Consider the following 24,131-nt stretch of genomic DNA (forward strand, 5'->3'; position numbering starts at 1 on the left):
GCCGATATATTCTCAAATTGTGTCGGCAACATTCACGTTCACATATAGCTTAGGCTCAACATCTTAAACTGTGTTGTTTGAGACACAGCTGAAAAAAACAAAAAACAAACAAACAAATGAAACCACTATAACGGATGGTTTTCCACCATGAAATGTTTGGATGCTTGCCGGTAAATACTTCCGAATACGAATGTAATGTAATTCTGGATGTTTGCTGTTACAAAAGCCACTTCTCCTGCCCTATATGTGATTTTCCCGAATCAATTGTTAATATAAAACATCTTGTTCCCATTAGAACTACTCTGTCAGGATTGTAGGATATAATAAATCTCTGCCCGTCTCCATGCAAATGAAACAGAAAAATATGGGCCAGTAACGGAGACAGTGACGGTTACCGTTCCGTATAACATTCTGTCACTTTTCCTTGTTTATTAGAATATGAAGTGTACATCAGTTATAGAAAGCCATCATGAGCAGTGCCTGCAAGGACAGTCCGGGTTGGACATGTGACATCGCAGGGATGACACTTGTACGCCCTCTCTGGTCTGTGTTTCCATTTGCAATGGCGCATGACCATGCTCTGTCTCTACTCCACAGGACAGAGATCACATATACGGCTTGTGCATGTGTGTCTGCTTCTGATGCTGCAGGTGCATGCTGTGGCTGAACGATCCACGGCAGAGAATGCACATCTATATCTACTCATTTCCGAGTCTTCTTGTGACACTGCATGTGGTTTGTGCAGGGATAGCAGTTATACAGCTTCTCAACAGTATAAATCCGTATGTGATCCTTCAGCTGTGGGGCAGCTGGGTGAACTCAGAGGCACAGAGATCACACTTGTATGGCTTCTCACTTGTGTGCCTTCTGCTGAGGCTGCAGGTGTGTGCTCCGGAAGAACTCTGCAGAACAGAGATCACACTTCTGTGGCTCCTTGCCCATGTGTGTCTTCTTATTTGTGCTGCAGGATATTGTTGTGGCTGAAAGCTGCAGGACAGATATTGCACTTGTAAGGCTTCTTGCCCGAGTGTGTCCTATTGTGACGCTGCAGGTGCCCACTCTGGCTGAACTGTGCAGAACAGAAATCACACTTGTAAGGGTTCTTGTCCGTGTGCGTCTTCTTGTGATGCTCAAGGTGCACGCTCCGGATGAATTCTGCAGGACAGAGATCACACTTGTAGGGCTTCCCACCCGTGTGTGTCTCCTTGTGACGCTGCAGGTGTGCGCTCTGGCTGAATTCTGCAGGACAGAGATCACACTTGTACGGTTTCTCAGCAGTATGAATCTGTATGTGATCCTTAAGGTGGTGCAGCTGGATGAATTCAAAGGGACAGAGATCGCATTTGTACAGCTTCTCGTAAGTGTGTGTCTTTTCATGACACTGCAGGTGCGAACTCTGGCTGAACTCTGCAGGACAGAGATCACACGTGTATGGCTTCTTGTCCATATGTGTCTTCTTGTGACACTGCAGGCTCCTACTGTGGCTGAAGGCTGTAGGACAGATATTGCACTTGTACGGCTTCTCGCCCATGTGTGTCTTCTTGTGACGCTGCAGGTGCGAACTCTGCTTGAACTCGGCAGGACAGAGATTGCACTGGTACGGCTTCTCATCTGTGTGCGTCTTCTTGTGGTGCTGCAAGTGCGAGCTGTGACTGAATTTTGCAGGACAGAGATCGCACTTGTACAGCTTCTCATCCATGTGTGTCTTCTTGTGATGCTGTAGGTACGTGCTCCAGGTGAAATCGGCAGAACAGATATCGCACTTGTAAGGCTTCTTGCCCGTGTGTGTCTTCTTATGTTGCTGCAGGTGCAAAGTGTGACTGAACTCTGCAGGACAGAAATTGCACTTGTGCAGCTTTCTGCCTGTGTGCACCTTCTTGTGCTGTTGCAGGTGTGTGCTCCGTATGAATTCTGCACGGCAGAACTCACATTTGTATGGCTTCTCGCCCGTGTGTGTCTTTTTGTGTTGCTGCAGGTACGTGCTCCAGATGAACTCTGCAGAACAGATATTGCACCTGTACAGCTTCTCACCTGTGTGTGTCTTCTCGTGAACCTGTAGGTGCGAACTCTTGCTGGACTCTGCAGGACGGGGATCGGACTTGCAGAGCATGTTGTCTGTGTGCCTTAACATGTGGTTCTTGGCACTCTCAGACTGGTTGAATGTAGCTGAACTGAGGTCGCACTCGAGCCATTTCTCTCCCACCTGATCCTCCGTCACGATAAGATGCTTCAGGCTAGCTGACGACACTGGATCACAACTGTTTGTGGGCTCATCCTTAACGTGATGCATGAGAGAGATTGCTGTTGCATCTGAAATTTCAGATATGGGACAGTGAGGGTGCAGACGGGTTCATAACACACAGGCACAACTGCTATATTTGCTTACAGAATTGACAGACATAGGAAATCTCGAGCAATCCAGATGACATACACGTGCCACAGCGTGATGTGTGGAGTGAGCCAACTCGAGACTTGCAATACCACTTATGTGCGAGTTGAAGATGTGGGCCTTCGTGTACCAACTATGACCAACACTACCAACACAGCGACTTGGCCACCACCAGGTTAGTTTCGAGTGGATTGCTCAGGATGTGGCACGAGATCTCCTGGTATTATTGTGGATAACTGAATTTTCTTAAGTACTTAACCAAACAAAAGAAAATGTTTTTTGGCACTAGGGTTCTGGCTTCAGAATATCCCATTTATCATCAGATAAGCTTTCAGTTGCCTCCCATTGGTCAGGTTGTCTGAAGGAAGAACGAAATCAAGCACTGTTGCAAAATTGGCATAACATTTAGTACCCTGTCTCATGTGCCACTGCCGATCAGGAGCCATCATGCTATACAGTAGAATCCCTTTAAGAGGAACTCGGATAAGTGGAACTCTCCGTTATGTGGAACAGTTGAAGAAAATTAAATTTGCTTCCCATAGACGCAATGCATTGCACGTTCGCTTTAGCGGAACCAGATTTTGTGCGGAGCGCCGCTTAAGTGGGATGGATGGATGGATGGATAGTAGGGGCACCCCTGGTGGGCCTTTGACTTCCGGCATCGTCATCCAACCATTGACTTCTGGCCACGTAATCATCTACCCTCGGAAGCAGCGGAGAGGCAGTGTTTAGTTTCCCTTCGTCCTGCACCGTAACGCCATTGCGGAATTCAAATGTCGAAGCCACGCAAGCTGAGGACTTTCACCTTAGCCGAGAAATCCGAGATAATTGAATCTGTGACCTGTGGGAAGCTATCCAGGGCAGCAGCAATGAAGAGGTATGGCATTCCCAAAAGCACGTTGTCGCGCTTGCTGTCGTCGAAGGATACCATTCTGGCGTCACGAGACGCAAGTCTTTTTAAGCCGTCGTGTAAGCGTATGCGCACAGCACAGCACGTAAACATGGAAAAAGCTTTGTTGTTATGGATTAAGAAAGCCAGAGCCTCCAAGCTGCCACTCAGCGGTGCCAAAATCAAGGAGAAGGCGCAAGATATTGCTTTGCAACTCTGCTGCACGGATTTCTCAGCTAGCGATGGGTGGCTGTCTAGATTTAAGAATCGTCACGGACTCGTTTATCGGTCTGTGGTAGGCGACAGCAAGGATGTTCCCCGTGAAGTTTGCGAGGACTGGCAAAGTGGACGCTTGCGGGAGCTGCTTGAACAGTATCAACCTCAAGACGTATACAACACCGACGAAACTGGGTTCTTCTTCAAAGTTTTGCCAAACAAGACATTTCATTTCAAGGGAGAACCTTGCTGTGGAGGCAAACTAAGCAAGGACAGGGTAACAGTTCTGCTCGGGACCAATATGGACGGATCTGACAAACTTGTGCCGCTGGTGATCGGAAGATCTAAAAAACCAACTGCTTTTAAACACATGAGAAGCTTGCCAGCCCTGTATCGAGCTAACTCGAAGGCATGGATGACTTCTTCAATTTTTGAAGAGTGGCTGCATGTACTGGACAGGCAGTTCACACGCGAAAATCGGCAAGTGCTGTTGACCATTGACAACTGCCCTGCCCACCCAAAAGTTGAGGGCTTGAAAAGTATCAACCTCCAGTTTCTGCCCCCAAACACGACGTGTGTGTTGCAGCCACTTGATCAAGGGATCATACAGAATGTAAAGACCCTGTATAGAAAAATGTTGCTCAAGAGGACCATCCTGTGCATGGAGAATGGTTCAAGCTACAAGATAGACCTGCTTGGAGCTGTGCATCTTCTGTGTCATGCCTGGAAAAATGTGGAGCAAACTACCATAGTCAATTGCTTCAAGCATGCAGGATTTTATTCCCAAGAGGACAGAGTGTCAATGGCAGTGGAAGAAGATACCGAACTGATGCTAGAGCTTCCTGGAACGACAGGAGGGACACTGGCAGACTACATAGAAGTTGACAACAGTGTAGCTACTTGCCACCAAGATACGCTTGAGGACATTATTGCAGAGGCGGTGGATTCATATTCTACGGATGAAGACTGCAGTGAAGTTGATAAAACCGAACCAGAACAGGAAAATGTGTCATGTTATGAAGCCCTTAAAGCTGCTGATACACTTAGGAAGTATTTTGCGTCAGAAGTAGGTTGTGAATCGTACGTGTCGTCACTATGTCAGATGACTGACTTTGTAATGGCCAAACGCTTTCTAAAAGCCAAGCAAACCACTTTGGATGATTTCTTCAGCAGCTAACAGCATTGCTGTGTACATGTAAATAAGCTAGGCTACTTCCCAAAATGGACATAGTTTAAGCACTTGTAAATAAATCTTGTTAATAGAAAGTAGTTGTTTCTTTCCAGTACTCATGTACCTATCACAATCAAACCACTTACATTGCACACTGTTGCAAAGATAATGACTCCTGATACTGCTTATGGCCGCATTTATCAGAAATCCAAAATCAACAATAACAGTTCAATGCTAAGGTGTAAAAAGATGCACTGATGGTTAAGTGGAACTTTCATTAAGTGGAACAAATTCTTGCTTTTCTAGGAGTTCCACTTAAAGAGATTCTACTGTATCTTCACTCTGCGGTGCATTGTAACTGCGTGATCAAAATTATAAGAACAGTTGGAGAGAGCAGCCGTGGCTGGCCAGCACAATGCTCAGGTGCCATAGGGAAGCCCTCATGCCTCTTTTTATTTGTTCCTTTCTTCTCAGCTCACACACAGCTTATATCTACTTGAGTTGTGCTGCCCTACCTCATGAGCCATGTGTCCAAGGACCACGTTATGTCACAACGTTCTCTTGCAGGAGCGGATTTTACTCGTTGAAGAACATGCCTCAGTGAAAAAGTGAAGAGAAAGGATGGGTCACTTCAGTGCTCCTACAAGTGTTCAGTGTTCCAATACGATCATCACTTACAGAAAGGGTACTTGCACCAGAGGAAAGAGGAACAAATCATAGAATTGTGTGCGCAGTCGTCGTGTCTACAGGGGGCCATTGCTCCCCCTGCAAAGCCCCCAACGAGACTGTGAGTAACTCTACCGGTACAACTATGACAGTCCCGCCAAGTCAAGAATGAGCCATGACGGCATACATGCTTACGCCTCCTGAGCCTTTCGATATGACAGTGGACCTGAGTGAATCGTGGAGTGTATGGCTTAACAGATTCAAGTTGTATTCCAAGGCCACAGGATTGTATACTCAGCAGAAAGATGTTCAGACGGCCACTTTCCTAGTTGCGACAGGGAAATAAGCTCAGAGACTCGTCGCTGCAATGAAGTTCAAAGATGAGTCCAAACGCGAGGACATCGATGCAGTCATTGCTAAATTCGAGGAATACTGCAAGCCGTATTTGAACCTGACATACCAAGATTATGTGTTCTGCTCCCGCGAGCAAAAGCCCGCAGAAAAATTTGACGAGTGGCTAACGAAGCTGAGAACCCTAGTAGAGCAATGTTCATTTGAGGGAATGGAAGACCGCATGCTTCGCAGTAGAATTATACTGGGCATGAACGACAAGGTACTGCAACACAAAATAATTGCAGAAGATGTTGAGCTTGAGAAGTTGATTCACATGTGCCGAAGCAGTGAGCTCAGTCACGAACAGTGTGGTGAAATTCAAGCCGCGAAAACCAGCACCCCGCAACAGGAAGTCAATGCATTGAAAGAGCCTTGCAAGAGCTGCGGATACTTGATCCACAGAGGGAAAACCTGCTCAACAAAAGAGAAAAAAATGTAAGAGCGGCAGCAAGCTTGGGCATTTCAACAGAGTGTGCAGGTCGAACTCAAAACAACAGCCAAAGGAGAACGTGCATATAATAGCAGACAATGAAGCAGAACTGCAATCAGCATTTTTCACCAGCTCCCAGGACACAGCACACAAAGATCCTTGGCTTGTAACAGTGCACGTCGAGGGAGTGAAGACACAAGTAAAAATAGTAGGGCTGTGCGAGTACTCCAAATTTCGAGTTCGAGTCGAGTCGATCTCATACTCGACTCGAACTCGACTCGACAAATGATGACTCGTCAACTTTCGAGTACTCGATATCGTTTCGAGCTCGATTTAGATCCACATTAAAATCCATCACATATAAGATATAACCTGTCACAACGATTCATTCCACGATTTGGAAACACGCATATGCGCGATCGTTGTCACAATTCCACCATCTTCTTTTCACTATTAGCTTCGGCTAACCTCGACTTGGCTACAGACTGAGTAGTGGCTATGAATGGCTTCAACTGGCTAGTGCTAGCCATGGAGGCGTCTCGCGCGCAAGCGTATCCAACATGGGAGGAGCGCACTTCGTAGTTTCGTTCCTTCGGCCGGAGCGTCTGTTTCGGTTCTACTAGTTCATAAAACTCAGAGATGCCTGACAAGAGTGAAGAAAGTGCATCTGCACACAACCGAAAAGGACTGGAAGCCTTGTGTGGGACTACGAAAATTTCCGGTACGAACGCTTCCTTACCGCGCCCATAGAGAGTCGATCACCGGTGATCGACGCTTTATGAGCGGCGCTACTCGGCCCCTAAAGTCGATTTGGACAAGTGGTCATATTTGTTAGATACTATAAACACTACAGAATGAGTTCCATTTCCACTTTTATCTTTTCCTTGTGGTAGTGATTTATGAAGTTGGCCCTGTGCCAAGGAGGTAGTGTGGAGATTCTATCTTGGTTGCGGCGTCGCGTTCCCGCGGCAGACCTGTTTCGCAAATGTGCAATGCTCGCATTTGAAGCATATTTGAATTAGACTTCGTTTGTTACAACGCAAATAACAACTCTGAAGGTGTTAGACAATCAGATTTTTGTCCCGCATGTGTGGGCATGTATATAACTTGCACTATATTGCTGTTCTTCCTGTTTCAAAACCAACCGGGACGAATGGAAGAGTGGTGAAATAGCAATAAGTGGTACAACAGGAAAGTTAAGACTGAAACTAATGTTTTCAGCGGAAATTACATGTTAATTTCCGTTTTACCCCTTGAATGAACTCTGTCACTCAGTTAAGGTTATTTTCCACAACTGATTAACTTCTTAATCCAAAGGGTTGATATTTTCAGGTATTATTTCTGACAAGGATTGCCGCGTTTTGTATATTTTAGAACTTGTAGATTGATCTTTTTGTTCAAAATACAGACATATCTTCATGAGGTTTCTGCTGTTACACCAATGTTTTGGTGTTCCAAAATCAATTTTAGGAATACATGGATACCTTTGTTTATGAAACTTACATCATTCGATAGAGCATTCATTTGGCTACATTGTCCTATATAGCAACATATTTTGAAGTGATACTGTCAGTCACAAAAAAATATTTGTCAAACCACCGAAAAATGTGTTAAACCACACGTTGTAGAAAAACAGTTTTCCTACCCATAACTTTTAAATCTTTTATGGTTGCAATATTCATTTAGCAATGCTGTCCTTAGGTGGCACATTGTTTTCATAAAGCTCTTATAATCTTCATTCGTTTCATTTTTGTTAACTGTAGCACAAAAGAACATTTTTAAGGGGAAGTTGGTCAAAAAGTGGTACGTGCTACAGCAGCTTGAAATTTTATATCTATCTTCCTGTTTCTACACATTACCTATCATTTAATGGAACGCCAACTACTCGAACTCGACTCGATACTCGAAACAGGGATTTGGTATTACTCGAACTCGAAAATTTTGCTACTCGCACAGCCCTAAAAAATAAACATGGGCTACGTGATATCGACTAGCACTCTGCGAACTATCACTGAAAAGTGCTTTGGTGCCCATAAAACCCAGCTGACCTCGTTTTCTGGACATCGTGTTGCCTCAGTGGGAAAAGTTGTCCTATCATTTTCCAGTGAAAGAGGTCCAGCACCAGTAATTCTCATAGTTGTGTCGCAAAAGGTTCGAACTACTCTCAGTGGAGATGTCAGAGAAGCCTTTGCCACGGTAACATCACAAGATGATAAAGCAGAATTTCAGGACGTGTTCAGCGGTGTTGGTGACATCTCAGGAATCGTCTATCGAATGAAGTTACACCCAGGACCAGAAGGCATGATAAACTCTCCCTGCTCAGTACCTGTAGCGTTGCGCGAGCGTGTGAAGTCCGAGCACAAGAATATGGAGATCAACAGCATCATAGTGCAAGTGACGGAACCAACAGCATGGGTCAATAATATGGATGTCATCACCCATGGAGATAAACTGAGAATCTGTATGAATCCCCAGAGACCTGAACCAAGACCTCATCATGAGAGAACATTATCCAATGCCTACCTTGAACAACATTGCCACCCATCTGCATGGCGCTAAATGGTTTTCAACGTTGGACGCCTCCACGGGATTTTGGCAGATTAGGCTGGATAACCGAAACTCACTCCTCTGTATATCTGCAACGCCTTTCAGATGATATCGTTTCAGGCGAGTGCCATTTGGGATATCATCTGTTCCAGAGGTGTTCCAGCGGGCAATGTACCATATTTGCCAAAACACACCAGGGGTGGAAGTAGTGATGAACGATATTCTCGTGTGGAGTACCACAAGAGAAGAACGTGACAAGAGACTACGAGCAGTACTTGAGAGATGTTGAGAGGTAAACCTCGTCTGCAATGCATCCAAATGTCAAATTGGACACACTGAAGTGAAGTACATGGGACACATAATGTCGGCATAAGGACTGTCGACCAACTGGGAATGAGTGTGTGACATCACCATAATCCAAGCGCCACAAAATGTCAAAGAGCTACAGCACTTCCTGGAAATCGTCAATTACGTATGCAAGTTTATTCGCAGCACGGCTGAAACCAGAGCACTCCTCCGAGAGCTCTTGAAGAAAGACATTGCTTGAGTATGAACTCCCAAGTGCCAGCAAAGCTTTGACAGGCTCAGTGTGCAACTCAGAGACGCTCCTGTTCTCAAGTTCTACGACTCAAGCATGCTAGTTCCTAGCTAGCTTTCCGTAGACACAAGCCAGCATGGACTTTGTGCTGTCTTGCTCCAGGAGGCTTGCCCCGGTGGCCTATTCTTCGAGGTCGCTCACAACAGCTTAAATGAGATACGCCCAAACCGAAAAAGAGACGTTGGCGATAGTACCTGGACGCTAACATTCCCACGACTACATCTTTGGTCAACCGCGTGCGCTGGTGGAATCCGGCTACCACCCTTTAGGGGAGATTTCCCAAAAACACCTTCATCAGTGTCTACTACGTCTCCAGTGCATGCCCCTGCTGCTCCAGAAGCAAGCATTGGACGTCCAATATAAGCCGGGAACTGAGCTGCACAAAGCGGACCCCTTTTTACAGTCGCCAAACAAGGCTCACTTCGAGGAAGTATACCAAGTGAAGACTGTGAAAATGCTGCCAATCAGTCCCACACGACTCAAGGAGTTTCAGAAGGCGACTCAGGAAGACCCAGAACTCCAGGACATCAAAAGGTATGCAGAGAGCCAGTGGACTGACGACAGGAAGGACGTGGCACCATCAGCCGTGCCTTATTAGCCTTATAGAGACCAGAAGATGGGTTAGTACTGCAATCGAACAGGCTCACTGTGCCAATGACATTTCGTCCAGGCATTCTAAGACTTCTACATGCCTCCAAATGTGGGATGGAGAAGATGCAGCTCAGAGCTCGAGACGCCATACACTGGCACAGTATGGGGGATGATATACATTGCGATGTACTGTCACACAGCCTATGCGAACAGTATCAGAAGAGGCAAGCACCAGAACCAATGGAAGGTCACCATATATAGGTCCTACCCTGGCAGAGATTGGGAATGGATTTATTCGCATTGACAGGCACATCACAATTGTAGACTGGGCGATTTCATCTCAATTCAGGCAAGGCTGTCCGCCACCTGGGTTCTTCGATATTCGTCGTCATTTTTTACGTGAAGGTACATCATGTGTGATGAACAATTTCACTAATCTTTGAGTCCTAGGTGCAGCGGTTGCTAAATTAAATAATGAAACGTCAACCCGCGTGAACATCAGCGCGTGCCCAAACTGCGCTCTCCCTGCAGTTTAAGAGCACCTCAGTCACCCCGTATAGAAGTCACGAAGTCAATTTTTTTCACATATTCTATACTTTAGACTGTTACTCTATGCAAAAAAATATTAAAACTTGTGTACCTCGTTTAACAAATTATCGCAAAAATGCTACCTAGTGCGATTTCTCTCAATGTTTGCAGTCAGTTTACAAATAAAGTATTCATCTCGAACAGACATATTTTATATTAAAAAAGAAGCTTATTTCTTGCCCTTTTTAGCGATGTATTTTGTTTACTTGTTAACTCCACTGGAGAGGTGTAATATGCGTTAGAATAGACCATGCTTTGGAAAAATGCACCGTATTCGTAAGCCTGTTCTTCAAAAGCACCTGTCCCGATTTTGATTTTAAAAAATCTCACTTGTGCAGTAGGATGTTACCTTTCCAATGGTACCACTCTTACGCAGGCTACAAATGTAGAAAGGCATTTACAAAATGAAATACAACTGACAGAACCGTGAGTGCCTCCGCTCCCGTTGCTGCGTTAGCTGCATCGCAAAAACACGTGGTGCACATTTCACAACAAGGTATTTTCATTCTTCTTGGCGTGGCAAAAAAGGGACTTCTAAATTATTTATTTCTTAACAGTTTTACCGGCCTGCTTTTATGCGTTAAAGAGTTGACATTGGTCATGCAAGACGCACAATGACATCCAATGTCACATACGAAAAGTGAGCCTTTATTCATGGAACGACATTTCCGTGAAAGGAACAGACGCGTATGAATGCATTACACACATAAAAAAATGTATATGAAATATGCGTATAGAGAAACGAGAAGAGACACGTGGACGGGAGAGGTCCATTGAGGTCCAGTTCGGGTGCCTACGGGCGGAAGTGGCAAACAAAGTATTTCACATTCATGTGGTCCATCTAAGCGTGACAAGAGCACACATCAATGTGACGAAATAATGTACACAGATGTTTTTGCCATCACAACTTTGGGGACGAAATCACGGTCTAATTTCTTGCACCAGGACAGCAGGAAGGAGTGGGGGACAGGGGCATTATGTGTGTTCTGAGCCGACTTCAGGGGGAACTGTGCCAACATTCGTCTGGATAGTCTGCCGGAAAACCCCAGACAGCACTGCCGGTGCGGGGATTCCAACCCGCATCACCTCCCAGTCTCAGCGTGGAAAGCAGCCACACTTACCAAATGCCACAAGAGCTGGTCCTCTCATGAAACTGAAATCTATTTTTTAAAATGTGCTGCAGCACCATCGGATACGTAGATTACATGAGAGAACAGACGTAGAGCATCCTCCAGAAGACCAATTATTTTTCCAATGCAAGCAGCGCATGTGCTGTATTGTGGGTCATGTCCTCGCCTACCGTGGCGTAGCTCCTCGTAGCCAGCATCGTTGTGATGACGCACGTGAATATGGAAAGTTGGTGTTAGAAATATGGAAAGTGCGCCCCTGCACTTCGCTAGGAAAAAATTAACCGTCAAAATGTAGAACAATGTGCCGTCGCTGCGGAAAAGATTTCTCGACTCTGAGGGCGTTACTCTGGATATTGTGTACTACCAGCAAAATCTCGTTATTTCGGCCCCCGTTAATTCAGAATTTCGGATTATTCGGTTCCTCTAGTTGGTCGCGTCAAAACTACCATGTATTTCTATGGCAGGAAACTCTCATTAATTCATCAAAAAAGTCAGCTGGCTCCGCGTATTTCGGATTTTGGGCCGGACAATCCGCTGTCACCAACATGAAAAAGAGAGGCGCATTAAACTCCCATTGAGATACCAGCCAGAAAATTGGCTGTCTCAAACACGAACATGAACAGCGCACACTTCTATCGAGAGAGGTTATCACCCGATTTCCTTCTCTCTCCTTCTCTTACTGCATGCACGCCACGCGTAGCCGTTCCTCGCTGCTCTCGTCGTGGCGTTCGCACCTCAATTTCACGTTTGTACGTCCGTGGTGTTCGGGCTGGACATCGTGATGCTTGCTCATGCAAAAAGAAGAAAATACGAAGTGAAAGATGTCACAAACGAAAGTGGAAATCCTCAGATCCCTGAAGGACGGGCTCTCTCGGCAAGAAGTAATGCGGAAGTTCGGAATTAAGCGGAGCACGCTGGGGACTTGCGTAAAAAATGAGGCGCAGATCCTCCAAGCTTATGAAACTGAAAAATTCCGAGGAAACAGGAAGGGGTTCTGCACCGCTCCTCATCCACAAGTTGAGGACGCACTTCTTAAGTGGATAACCGACGCTCGTGATGCAAAACTACAGCTCAGCAGACCTCTGATATGTGCCCTTGCGAAAAGGTGCAAGATTGTAATGCTGGTGGACAATTGCAGCGCGCACTATGACGTGCCAGGCCTCGAGTGAGGTAAGCTCATTTTCCCCCCCCTAATGCTACTGTTGCCCTACAACCCATGGATCACGGAATAGTCCAGTATGTGAAAAACAAGTACAGGAGGCATATCCTGGAACGTATGCTCCTGTGCATTGAGGCTGGCAAGCAGTACGAAGTGACACTGCTTAGCGCCATCCACACTCTTGCGCACGTTTGGAGGAACACACCTGCGCACGTGGTGTTCAACTGCTTCAAACATAGCGGATTTGTGCAATCTGAGGACCAACTGGATGCCCCAGAAGAAACTTTCGAGGTCTGCGTACAAGTTGATGGCATTTTCGAGCGCGTTCTTCCCCGCACGGTGCTACTCGCAGACTACGTTTCTCTTGACGACAGCGTTGCTGTTGCTGGCCAGTTGACAGACGAAAACATTATCAATCATATGTTGGGCACAAAAGACTTATCGGACAGCGGAAGCAACTGTGAGGAGGTGCCACCCCGCCTCCGTGAAGGACGCCGCTGGGGCCCTAGCCACCCTCGAGGACGACTTCTACGGCAGCCCCGATGGCACCTGTGCTGAGGAACTGCTTGCGGGCGTACGGAAACAGCGTGCGGGAGTCGCATGCAACCATCTGGGAAACAGGCAACTATTGACCAGTTTTTTTTCAGAAATAAACCTGTGAGTGCAGCGCATGTAAAAAAAATAAAGATCAGCATTTTTGGCATAAATTCGTTATTTCGGAAACAGTGATAATTCAGATTTTTTTTTGCGGTCCCTCGAAATCCGAATTAACAAGATTTTAGTGTATATGTGCATGTTTAATGTGAGGTGCAGTCAGCTTCAGCTTCTTTTAGAAATGTTGCCGCTTTCAATGGTTAAGGTGCTTCCCTCGTGTGCAGTGGTTGCATTCTTGGAAAGGACATGCATTTGTTGTCTCATCGCAGAGGAACAGTGCCTTTAAGGTTTCTCCCGTAATTCGTTGTGCAGATGCGTTGTCCATGGCCGCCACTAGCAGACTGAAATTGGCACAATAGGTACAAACACAAACGTGGCTGCAGACGAACCCACTTTGGACGGAGCGTATTGAATTTGGTTTTTCCCATTTTTATACTGGGATGATCAGTCTTGAAAATACTGATCATCTCCCAGATAGAACGGATCATGAAACGTTTTGTCACGGGTTCCTTCTTTTCATCAGTACATCCTTCAATCAAATAAGTCCTTTTCGTTTGGGCTTTGGATGGAGCAGTTCATTTCATTATACAAGTTGTACTTCAAAGCAGTATCTACATCACTTTGTACAATAGGGTGGTAGCATATTTCTCTGGAAGTGCCCAGACGCCATGCTTTGCTCTGAGGGATCTCGATTTCTCTATGACGTACTTTGTAGCCTCAGGTATGAGTCTTCTAATTTTCTTTTCCATGCAGTGCATCGAAGTTTAGGGAATTCATGAAGCAGCAGGACATTAGTCACAGCACGTCAAGTCTGTACTATCCAATGTGGAATGGAATGGCAGAGCAAAGCGTACAGGAAGCCAATCAGCTTATGCAAAGGATAAGTATCGAACGCAAGACTATTAGAATGTACTTCTTGAATGGCACAACACGTCTAGACATGCAATGCTAGGTTCCCCTATTCAGCAGCTAATGAACAGAAAAACGAGGACACTGCTTCCTCTACACAACAGCTGTCTCAAGCCTCAAGTTAAAGAACTACAAGCGGTCTGCACAAGACTAAGAGAGCTGAAAGAAAAACAGAAGCTGTACTACAACAAGTCAGCAACGCCTCCTCCTGCCTCTGGATGACGATTCCAAGATTCGTGTGCGCGACCACCCCACAGGGCAGTGGACTCCTGGAGTAGAAGTCTGCACATCATTGGAGCCTAGATCCTACATACTACGCAGCGACAATGGGTCCACATTAACGAGGAACCGTCAGGACATATGACCTTCTTATATTGCCACACCAAACACAAAGGTAGGCATGGTGCGTTGAGAACCACCGGGGGTGACAACACCCTAGGCCTCGCCAGATGTTCATGCACCACCGCAAAAGGAAGCATTGCACTTCCCGAATTAACCAAGGGAGATGTAACGAAACTGGGCTGTGCCGAAGAACCACATAAGCCGCTGCTCTCGCCGTCTAAAGTCAGTGATAGAAGTGCTTCAAAGCGTTTTGGCGCAGGAAAAATCGAGTTTTAGCGCAGCATAGCGCAGGTCCGCAATCCGCCATCGGATGGCCTAGGGTGTCTATGGTTACTAATTTATGATGTGGAATAAGTGCTTTCCACATTAATTTCAGCTTTGTTGCGGCCTGTGCAATTTTCCACTGAATGTCCATACACGCAATGTGTTTGATTGTCGAAAAGCTTAGCGATCCTCAAGGGTAGCAAGTTACAGTGGCAGTCAACAATAGGCCTGGACGATACCTTTAGAGACAAGCCAAGCTACCCTTAGGAATCGAAAAGTGGTCCTTGTGTGGAGATCACCGCGTGCTCTCAGCTTGGATACGATGAACATAGAAGTAATATTAAAGCAAGATGGTGCATACTTGATGTTGCCAACATGTCCCTAAGAATGGGGAAAACACAAAACGAACAGTACAATTGTTGGAGCCGATGCAGTGCCAAAGTGACGGTGCACGTGTGCGTCCAGAGACTGTTTGGCTACGGCTAGGCTTAGCTGGTATCAGCTTCGACGGATTAGCAAGCTAGTAAGTTGCGACGACACCTCCTTCTCACATTTAAATTTAGTCAGACGCTGGTATGCCTCATTCTGTTTTCTCGTGATGAGCGCGATCTACGTGGACTGTGAAGTAGTCACCTACTACACGCTTTCACACAAATGCAGCAGAAACACCCTCTATGGCGCAGCACTCCGTGACTGGTGCAATCTGGTGCAAATGGTGCAGCACTCCATCACAGTGAAGTCCAATATACACAACTACGGTAGCCTTTGTGGCCTGTGGCACGTAACACGTAACTTGTAGCTCGTGTAGCCTGTAGCCCGTGTAACCAAGAATAAACATATTACAGTTCAGAGTGCAATAGACGATATGCAAAATGCAGCATCCTCTCGCAGCACGCACGAAAACCTCCGGAATTCCACCATGTCTGAGGCTCCCTTCCCGACCCGAGCCATACACACGACTCACGTCCAATTGTTCCATCGCATGTCTTGCCCACACATGTGCTGTTTCACTATGTTATTCACATTGTGAGACGAAGGGATCAAAAGGGAATGCAAGCAAGGCAAGAGTGCTTCTGGATTCCTTGGTGCCTTGGAGCACGGTCATTTCGATTTTGGGAGAGAGAATTACGTTAACATAGTGCAATGGCTGCCCTTTTATGCCATCCTATGACATATTTAGACAGTTCAGTACGGTTCATTTAAGAACTGTTTAGAAGTTTAGTGCACTGTATACGGCATAAACCTTTGGTACAAAATAAAAGCTTAGTACGACTGCGACAAGTATCGATGGTCAATTATCCTAGAACTATCGTTCTGGACACTATCAATGACTTAGTTACCGATAGTTTTGTATCACTACTACACGTTCCCTTGGTAGTTTTCTCTCTGGCTTCTTCTTGAATGTGAAGACTGATGGCACAGCAAATTCATAGACACCCTGTTTTCATTTGGAACGTTTGTGACAAAATCAGTCTCTTTGAAGAGCCAAGAACACACCTTTGCTGTGTCAGCATTGGACTTATCTTTTCTCTTGATGGCCAGCAGTCATTTCTGTCTCAGGGAAGCTGTACGTTGCAGGTGACTAACAGCGGGTTTCGTAGCAACAACTGCAATCATACTAAGCTTCTATTTTGTACCAAATGTTTCTGCTGTATAAAGTGCGCTAACAAGTTCTCAAGTGAGCTGTACTAAACTGTATACATTTCTCGTGGGATGGGATAGCAGCTTCGTTCCACTAGGTTAATGCAACTTTCTTGTCCAACCTATGTCACAGAGCTCAAAGCTTTCGATGCAATAAGGAATACAGACATTTGAAGTTTTCTTACCTTGTTTACATTCCCCTTTGAAACCCGCGTCTCTTCACATAGATCAGATATTGAAACAGTATATGTGAGAAGCATGACACACAAGAGAACTGTTGTATGACAGTCGTTTGCATTGCTCGGGCAGGTTGGGAAACCTCATACATGGCGGAATGTCGGTAGGTTCCCGGCAGTGCTACGAGATGGCGCTAGGTTTTGCATATGGTCAGAGCCATTTATAAGGAGAGTTTGGCCATTCTTTGATCTTTTGCCGCCTCATGGGAGGAGCTTATTTTGACGTCAGTCGTGGTTGCGCCGCCCAAAAAGCCTGAATCCGAGCAGAATCCGCTTATCAGCCATTTAGTCTGCGCCATATTGATGCTGTCCGCCAGCTGGTCGACAGCTTCATGGTCACGTTGAATGTAAACTACAGGAATAACCGACTTATGACCCACTGTTGCCAGTGATAAGGGGGGGCTTTGTAGCCGAACTGAAAGAGTTCAAGGACGAAAGGCTTTCGAAGCAGAAAGTACGCATGTGCCTTCTCTCCCTGGATTGTAAACACCGATCAGCATCAATATGGCGTCGATGACCGGTTGACGACTGGATAACAATAGAGCACGACAAGGGAGGTCGTTCAGCCGTGGTGTCGCATGACGCGCTTTAAGTTAGGCTCCTCCTAATGGCCAAACTCTCTCTATAAATGGCTCTGCATACGGTCTATAGCTTTGTAATATGGGATTGCAGAGACTGTGTTTGGATGTGCATGGTTAGCACATATAAATCAATATTTACAACGTGATTTCCTCAAGAGTTAAGTGTTCACAGATTCCAAATCTGCACTGCAAACTATTGAAAATGCAGGCATACGAGGCTCATCCACACCCCTAGTGACGGATGTGTTGCTGGCCTACTAGCATGAGTACGAAGCAGGACACAGGCTAGTTCTCCAGTAGGTTTTAGCCTATTGTGGTGTCATGGGGAATGAACAGGCTGAATGAACAGGAGCCGCAGAACCAGCTTTCTCGTCTAGGAGACAAACCACCATTGCACCGCTGAGAGGAGACTGTCATACCATTTTTAGACATCTAATGGCACCCCTGGCTTCCCACCAATGGACAACTGACATTCTCTATCCATCTATGCTAACAAGAGTTGATCCAATGCTCACTTTCCAGATGGATTTTTCGCTCCGGGGGACCCTGCCCGTCCTGAACTTTCCCACTGAGGGTCCTACCTCCCTATTTTTCATCCATATGTGTCGCCCGAGATTCGCTTTCAGCTCTGTTACCGCAGAGTGAAAACGAAAAGCAGTTTAAGAAATAGAAAACAAATTACAGTCAACCCTCAATTTATGAACCTTCGATTTATGAATTCCCTCGCTTTATGAACACGAGCACGAGGAACCAAACTTTTTACATGCATTTTTCCCTGGTTTTATGAATCTCGATATTCGAATAATGAATATAATTTCTGGGAACCAACTAGGAGTTGTCCAGCGTTTTTGCCCTCAATTTATGAAGGGATCGTTCCAAGGTCAACAGAAACCTTCAAAGGGATTATTCCGTGGTCTTATGAATGACTCCTGCACAGACAAAACTTTTTCCAGGTATTGCACCCTCGGTTCTTAACCCCTGGAAGTCCGAACAACAAATCCGGTTTTCCGGGGTCGCACAAGGGGCGACCAAGTGTTCGTGACCTCAACACATCAAGAGGGTGGCGGCTGTCAACCGGAGATAAATAAACGAAGGCTAAAAATCCCGGAGCAAATCCGAGACCTGTCGACTGCAAATGTCCTGACATCTCTGTTTTCTAAGATTGACACAGCGCAAGGCATGGTCCAAAGCAAAATTAAACAATTTAGTATTGAATAATAAACAGAGTGTGAATGCACTAACAGCACCAGACATGGTTGAAAGCAAATTTACACAATATATTGCATTATAAACACAATCCCAACACGGAAATACTGTTCCATTTGCTCGATAGTACTCACTTAACGGAATTTTTTATTTATGAATCCCTCGATTTATGAACGATATTTTGGGGAACCGAGGGTGTTCATAAATCGAGGGTTGACTGTATACACAAATAGGTTCTATCCACCCAGTTACCTATGTGATACTGTATATTTGGACGTGCTGTGCGAAGAGTAGCAAGACGCCATTCATTAGCCTTGCTTAGGTGATATTCGCCTCGAGATCGAACAGCGTCGCCACCATGCTGCTCCTCCGTGAACTGCCTTTAGTGGGGATGCGCCGCTTGAGTTCGTGCTTTCGCTGTGGTTATCATGCTCGAAAACGTGCTTGGAAGGATCAATTTCTGGACATTTGAGCTTTTAAAATCGCTTCAAAATGAGTGAAAATGCCTTGGTGGAAGACTTTTTTGAACTCCTCTAGTTCTCTGCACCAGCGTGCTTAGCAGGGAAGAAAAATACAGGACGTGCATATGTTGCAGTACGCGGATTCCACTCGTTCTTTGTTATATTATATTTGTCACTGCGGTTCTGTGTGTCAAACAAAATGTACCAAGAGCTAAGGTCAATGTTTTAACAGTTTTTTAAAATCATAAGCATAAAACTATGTCACAGTTATTTATTGAATGGTTTCTGTGCTAGCTGTTCGAAGTTACTTCATAATGCTGAGTTAGGATATTCTGCACGCACTAAACACAAATTGTATTGAATGCATGAATGTATATATATATATTTATGACACGGGTGTTTTTAAATGTGTGAATTTCAAGCTTTCATCTCATTTCATCTGACCGTATGACAGGCTAGCCTTTTACATTTCACATACGTAATCATTGGAACACACGCATTCTAGGTAAAATTGGATTGGATTGGAAAAAGAAAGAAAAATATAGAGAGGTTAGTCCCGACCCAGTCAGAACTGGCTACTCAAAAGGTAAAATGCTATGACCACCCCTGAACGTTCTATGTAAAATACGGTGTTTTTTTGGGGTATGAAGCGCATGTGCAACAGCGTGTCTCAGAATATACCTGCCGCTGGAACCAAAAACTTTATATGTGAGTGATTCCATCTCAACTCAGGCAAGGTGTATTGGGCACCATCAGTAATTTTTATTGAAAAAACATATGTTATAGCCTGGCTCAGACTCAGAAGGGAACAGCAAGTTTTTTTCCTCTAGTTTACGTAGTTCCTGAGAAAAAAAATCCGGAAGAATATGGCAGGTCCGGCGCGCTTTCAGGCACAGAGATTTTTGCGTTCAATATCTGTCCAACGGATGCGTTCACGGCTTTGACTTTTTTTCCACGCACTGTCAGCTAGTTTGGCTTCTATTGCTTGGGTTCGGTTCCGGTGGGGATTTTCTTATTTTTCGGCTAAAATAGGCAAAGTTGGTGGCGATGACGAAAATCGCTCATATTCTTGCGGCTATTGCGGCACTTGTGTACATACCAGTGAAACGAGAAAGGCATCTCCATGTAGCGGAGACTGAGCTCTATAATTTGGTATCAAATTTAGGGGTCTACGCCAGGTTGCTGTCACGCGTGGAGGAGTCTACCAACGCGTGACATTTGAAAAAATTTGGTGTTTGAGCACTCATATCTCAAAAACCCCACCTCGAAAATTCTTCAAACTTCGTAGTCACATGCTTCCCTATATGATATTCGAGTGCACAGAAACTCGAAGGTTTTTTCCTCGCACAATAAAAGTGCGCCAAAGTTTCAGTGTTGGAGTGTGGTGCCTGTAATGACCATGGAAGCGCTGCGACAAGTTCACTGGTCGATATTCGAGTTTTCATTGAGACAGCGGACCGTGGTACCTGTAGTCTACCCAAGGAGACGTCCTTCAGTTAGCATAGAAGTATGACAACGATTTCTGTGTCTGTCGGCGAGTATTTTGCCATGACAGGAGCCACCGCCGCTACTAATGAACAGCGAGGAGAGTAACAGGATTAGCGTCACCCCCACTGGAGCCGTATCCGGCTTCAGGTACAAAACCCAAGTTAGTTTGGAGTCATTGCGAGAGTGAGTGGTTCCTCTAGCTTTTGCCAGCAGTGATTTCGTTTCTAACAGATGTGTTTTGACACTGTTTCGACTCGCCGTCGCTTTGCCGTCTGTATCTTCGCCATGAACATGACATTAAGTAAAGACTGTGTCTACTGCGTGAACTACATGAACAGTCACAGACAGAAGATAAATTTTCAAAGGAACTAAGCCTGTGTAATGTAGTGTGATGACACATTCTGACGCCTAAACAGTATTGTAATGTGCGCGAGTCTGATTATCATTGCCAGAACTGCTAACCTAATCAATCAAATGTAAATAAATAGTGACTCATCTTTAACGGCATGGTCTAGAGTGCTCGATGTAAACATCGAATTTTCATGCACGTACCAGGCAAGCAGTGACACATACACTCAATCTACATTTCTTTATAGTTCGAGCCTGAAGTTTTAGGGTTTTACCTGATTCTTCCCCGAATTGAAAGTTGCCTCTTTTGGGTGAATCCTGATTTTTACCCGGCAAATTGCCCTCACTGGGATGTCTGTAGGAATGCACTAACTAACTTGTTTGGCAGAAAAATGCAGTTACATCACCATTTGTAACAAACCGCTACAATTAGTTTGAATAACTGAGCCTGATTTCTCACCAAATTTAGCGTACTGGAAGTTTTTTCACCCAAATTTGCATGAATTTAGTGCACATGTTTATTTACCCGATTTTTACCCCACGAATGTAGGAAAAAATATTTCCCGAAAACTTCAGGCTCTATTTATAGTGTCCTTGTGAAACCGCCGTGCTGCTTTTGACGTCCTGGGAGAATATTCGACTCCTTGGGTTCTCAAATAGCAGCACGAACAGCAGGGGCGGCTATCACAAGAAAAAACGTGACTATCGACAGTTAACTTCTCGCAGCGCTTCCATGGTCATTACACGCACCACAGTCGGACACTGACACTTTGGCACGCTCTAACTTTTATTGTACAAAGAAAAAACCTTCAACTTTCTGTGCACTCAAACGTCATGTACGGAAGCATGTGCCTACGAAGTTTGAAGAATTTTCGAGGTGGGTTTTTTTAGATATGAGCGCTCAAAAACCGCATTTTTCCAAATGTCACGTGTTATAGACGCCTCCATGCGTGACACTAACCTGGCCTAGACTTCTAAATTTGATATCAAATTATAGAGCTCAGTTATTACCTGACCGGTAGCACCCCACACAAAGTCAAGTCCACCACACAGGTGTGGTCATCTCGTAACATATTTTAGCACCATTTTTAATGAATGCCCACACAAGAAACGAATCATACCTCAAACTTCTCCCGGACTCGCACAACCTGAATAACCACTGGTGTTATTCGACGCAAAAAATTGTAGCGAAGGGCTTGAATACTTAATGGGCTATTCTGCCCTTACGCTGCATTCTTTCTCATTTGTACATTCAGATTCATCGTTATTGTTGATTAGTACATTGTACATTTAGATCAGTGGAGACAGGAATTCTGAGAGTTTTTTTTTTCTTTTTTAATCCTTGTTGTCTCGACGTAGATAAAAAGGTACAGGGAAAGACAGCTATATACGCAAGCAACGAATAAATATTCGAGCGAGAGCTGCAAAAGACTAAAACAAAATCTCGCTTCGAACAAAGGAGGCAGTAATTCCCTTGAAAAGCGCACAGGGGATTTTCTTTCCACAACTTGGCCACTTGAGTGTTTCACAGTGCAGTACCTTTCATCAACTTCCACACCTTACCAGCATTCTAAGTATCGCATTTTAACACATCCACAATATGTGAGGCCCTGACTGCGATACCTGCGTAGAAAAGCCAGAGCCTGCTGCGTCCGATCATGCCATATCCCCACTAGGGCATCTGTCGCAGCGCCACCTACAGTTCGATCTTGAGGCGAATAGGAAAACTCAGATTTGAGCTCCAGCAAAGGATGTCACCTTATTTTCCTTGGCACTCACTGTGAGGCGACTCATTATTCGGCTTTATGCCGGCAATGGGATAGAGTATTGCCCTTGGCGGTGAAACTCCCAGATCACCATAATCCAAATATAGCTGTCGTTGTTGAAGAGAATTCTCCTCGGGTGGAGGTCCCAACTCGAGTTCCCCGGAACCATACAAGGCTGCCATGGCTCTCTTATCCGTCTTTTCAGTTACAAACATTAGCTACTCCGCGGTTCATGTTTGCAAATAACCCTGCAAATGTGGAGAGGACCTTACACTGTATGAAGAATCTCAGTGTTATTCTGTCTACTGTGAAAGTCTTCAGTAGAAGCGAGCAAGTGCTGGAAAGTTGATACAATCAAATCTTGTTTCTACGAATTATTGGTTATTGTGAAGTTCTATTTCAGTTTCGTTGGGTCACGCTTTATTCCTCTGGCAATTTTATTTTTACAGGGAATGAAGTTTTCCCTGCTGCCGACATGGCGGCGTCATATTCTGGAATTCGTAATCAGGGTTTACAGTTTTTGGCTCCGCTCGGATACAGTCAAACTCCTTTATAACAAACTTCAGGAGACAGTGGAAAATCTTCGTTGTAAAGGTAACTTCGTTAAAATGGATGTTTCAAAGGAAACATACCTTAAAATACTAGCAATCTTGTTTTTTCGTAAAATTTTGTTGATCTGATCAACGCACCTCAGACATTCACCGTCATCTGTGGCGCCAAGCGTGCCGCGTCAGAATGAAAAACGCTCTCGAATTGTTCGCAACTCGACATTTGCTTGCAAAACTTCGCAGTAAAGGACGCGAATTTCGCCCTATCGACTTCAAAATCACTTCGTTATTTCGGTACGTTTATGTTATAAATGGAATGGAAGGAATTCGTTATAAATGTCCGAAGTATACATTGAATCCTATGGGCGCCTGACCAGACCGCGAAAAACATTTGTTATAACGACCTTTTCATTATAAAGGCGTTTGTTGTAAAGGAGTTTGACTGTATAATGAACATTTTCGTAGTTTGTGCGACACTTTGCTATAACGAGGTTTGAGAGTACTACATGCTCAATGGAGAACTGAGCATTATCTCTGTTGGATTCCTTTTTCATGGACACCCTGCCGCTCAGATCTTTTGTGACTAAATCAATTGACCATTTTGTATCACCTTGTAATGTGGAGTTATGGCTCTGTCCTATTTGGTCCCGGCCCGTCAAAATTGCAATGTTGTAAGGCTCCGTTTCCACTTCTATGATCGAATGTTCATCTGAAGAGTCGTCTAGAAGTTCTTCTTTAATGTGGCACGTCCCAGCTGTCATCTCTGAAGTAAAACAAAAGGAGAGAAGTAAGCCACACCGCAAAACTGCATTCTCCTTTCCAAATCGAGTTACGTTCTATTGCAACTTATCTACACCGGGTGTCTCAGTTAAATCCCCGGGCTAAATAATTCGTGAACGGGTGCACCAATCGAAGAACTT

General features: G+C 45.0%; 1 protein-coding gene and 1 long non-coding RNA gene across 14 annotated transcripts in view; one reads left to right on the top strand and one right to left on the bottom strand.

Moving 5' to 3' along the window:
- LOC135367076 (uncharacterized) overlaps positions 1-24,131 on the top strand; it is a 146,385-nt gene that overhangs the window by 22,415 nt on the left and 99,839 nt on the right. The window lies entirely within an intron of this gene.
- Positions 1-24,131, bottom strand: part of LOC135378510 (zinc finger protein 883-like) — a 41,240-nt gene that overhangs the window by 8,025 nt on the left and 9,084 nt on the right. For 12 of the 13 annotated variants that reach the window (XM_064611564.1, XM_064611567.1, XM_064611566.1 and 9 more), the window contains 2 exons: positions 23,822-23,974; positions 405-2,310 (listed from right to left, as the gene is read on the bottom strand). In XM_064611564.1, coding sequence (XP_064467634.1) covers positions 953-2,310; positions 23,822-23,974 — 1,511 coding nt within the window. In that variant the 3' untranslated portion in view covers positions 405-952. Of the gene's footprint in view, positions 1-404; positions 2,311-23,821; positions 23,975-24,131 lie in introns of those variants that run through there. The other variant, XM_064611568.1, reaches the window with a different exon arrangement.

The sequence above is a fragment of the Ornithodoros turicata genome, chromosome 1, assembly GCF_037126465.1.
Source record: "Ornithodoros turicata isolate Travis chromosome 1, ASM3712646v1, whole genome shotgun sequence".
Lineage (NCBI taxonomy): Eukaryota > Metazoa > Arthropoda > Arachnida > Ixodida > Argasidae > Ornithodoros > Ornithodoros turicata.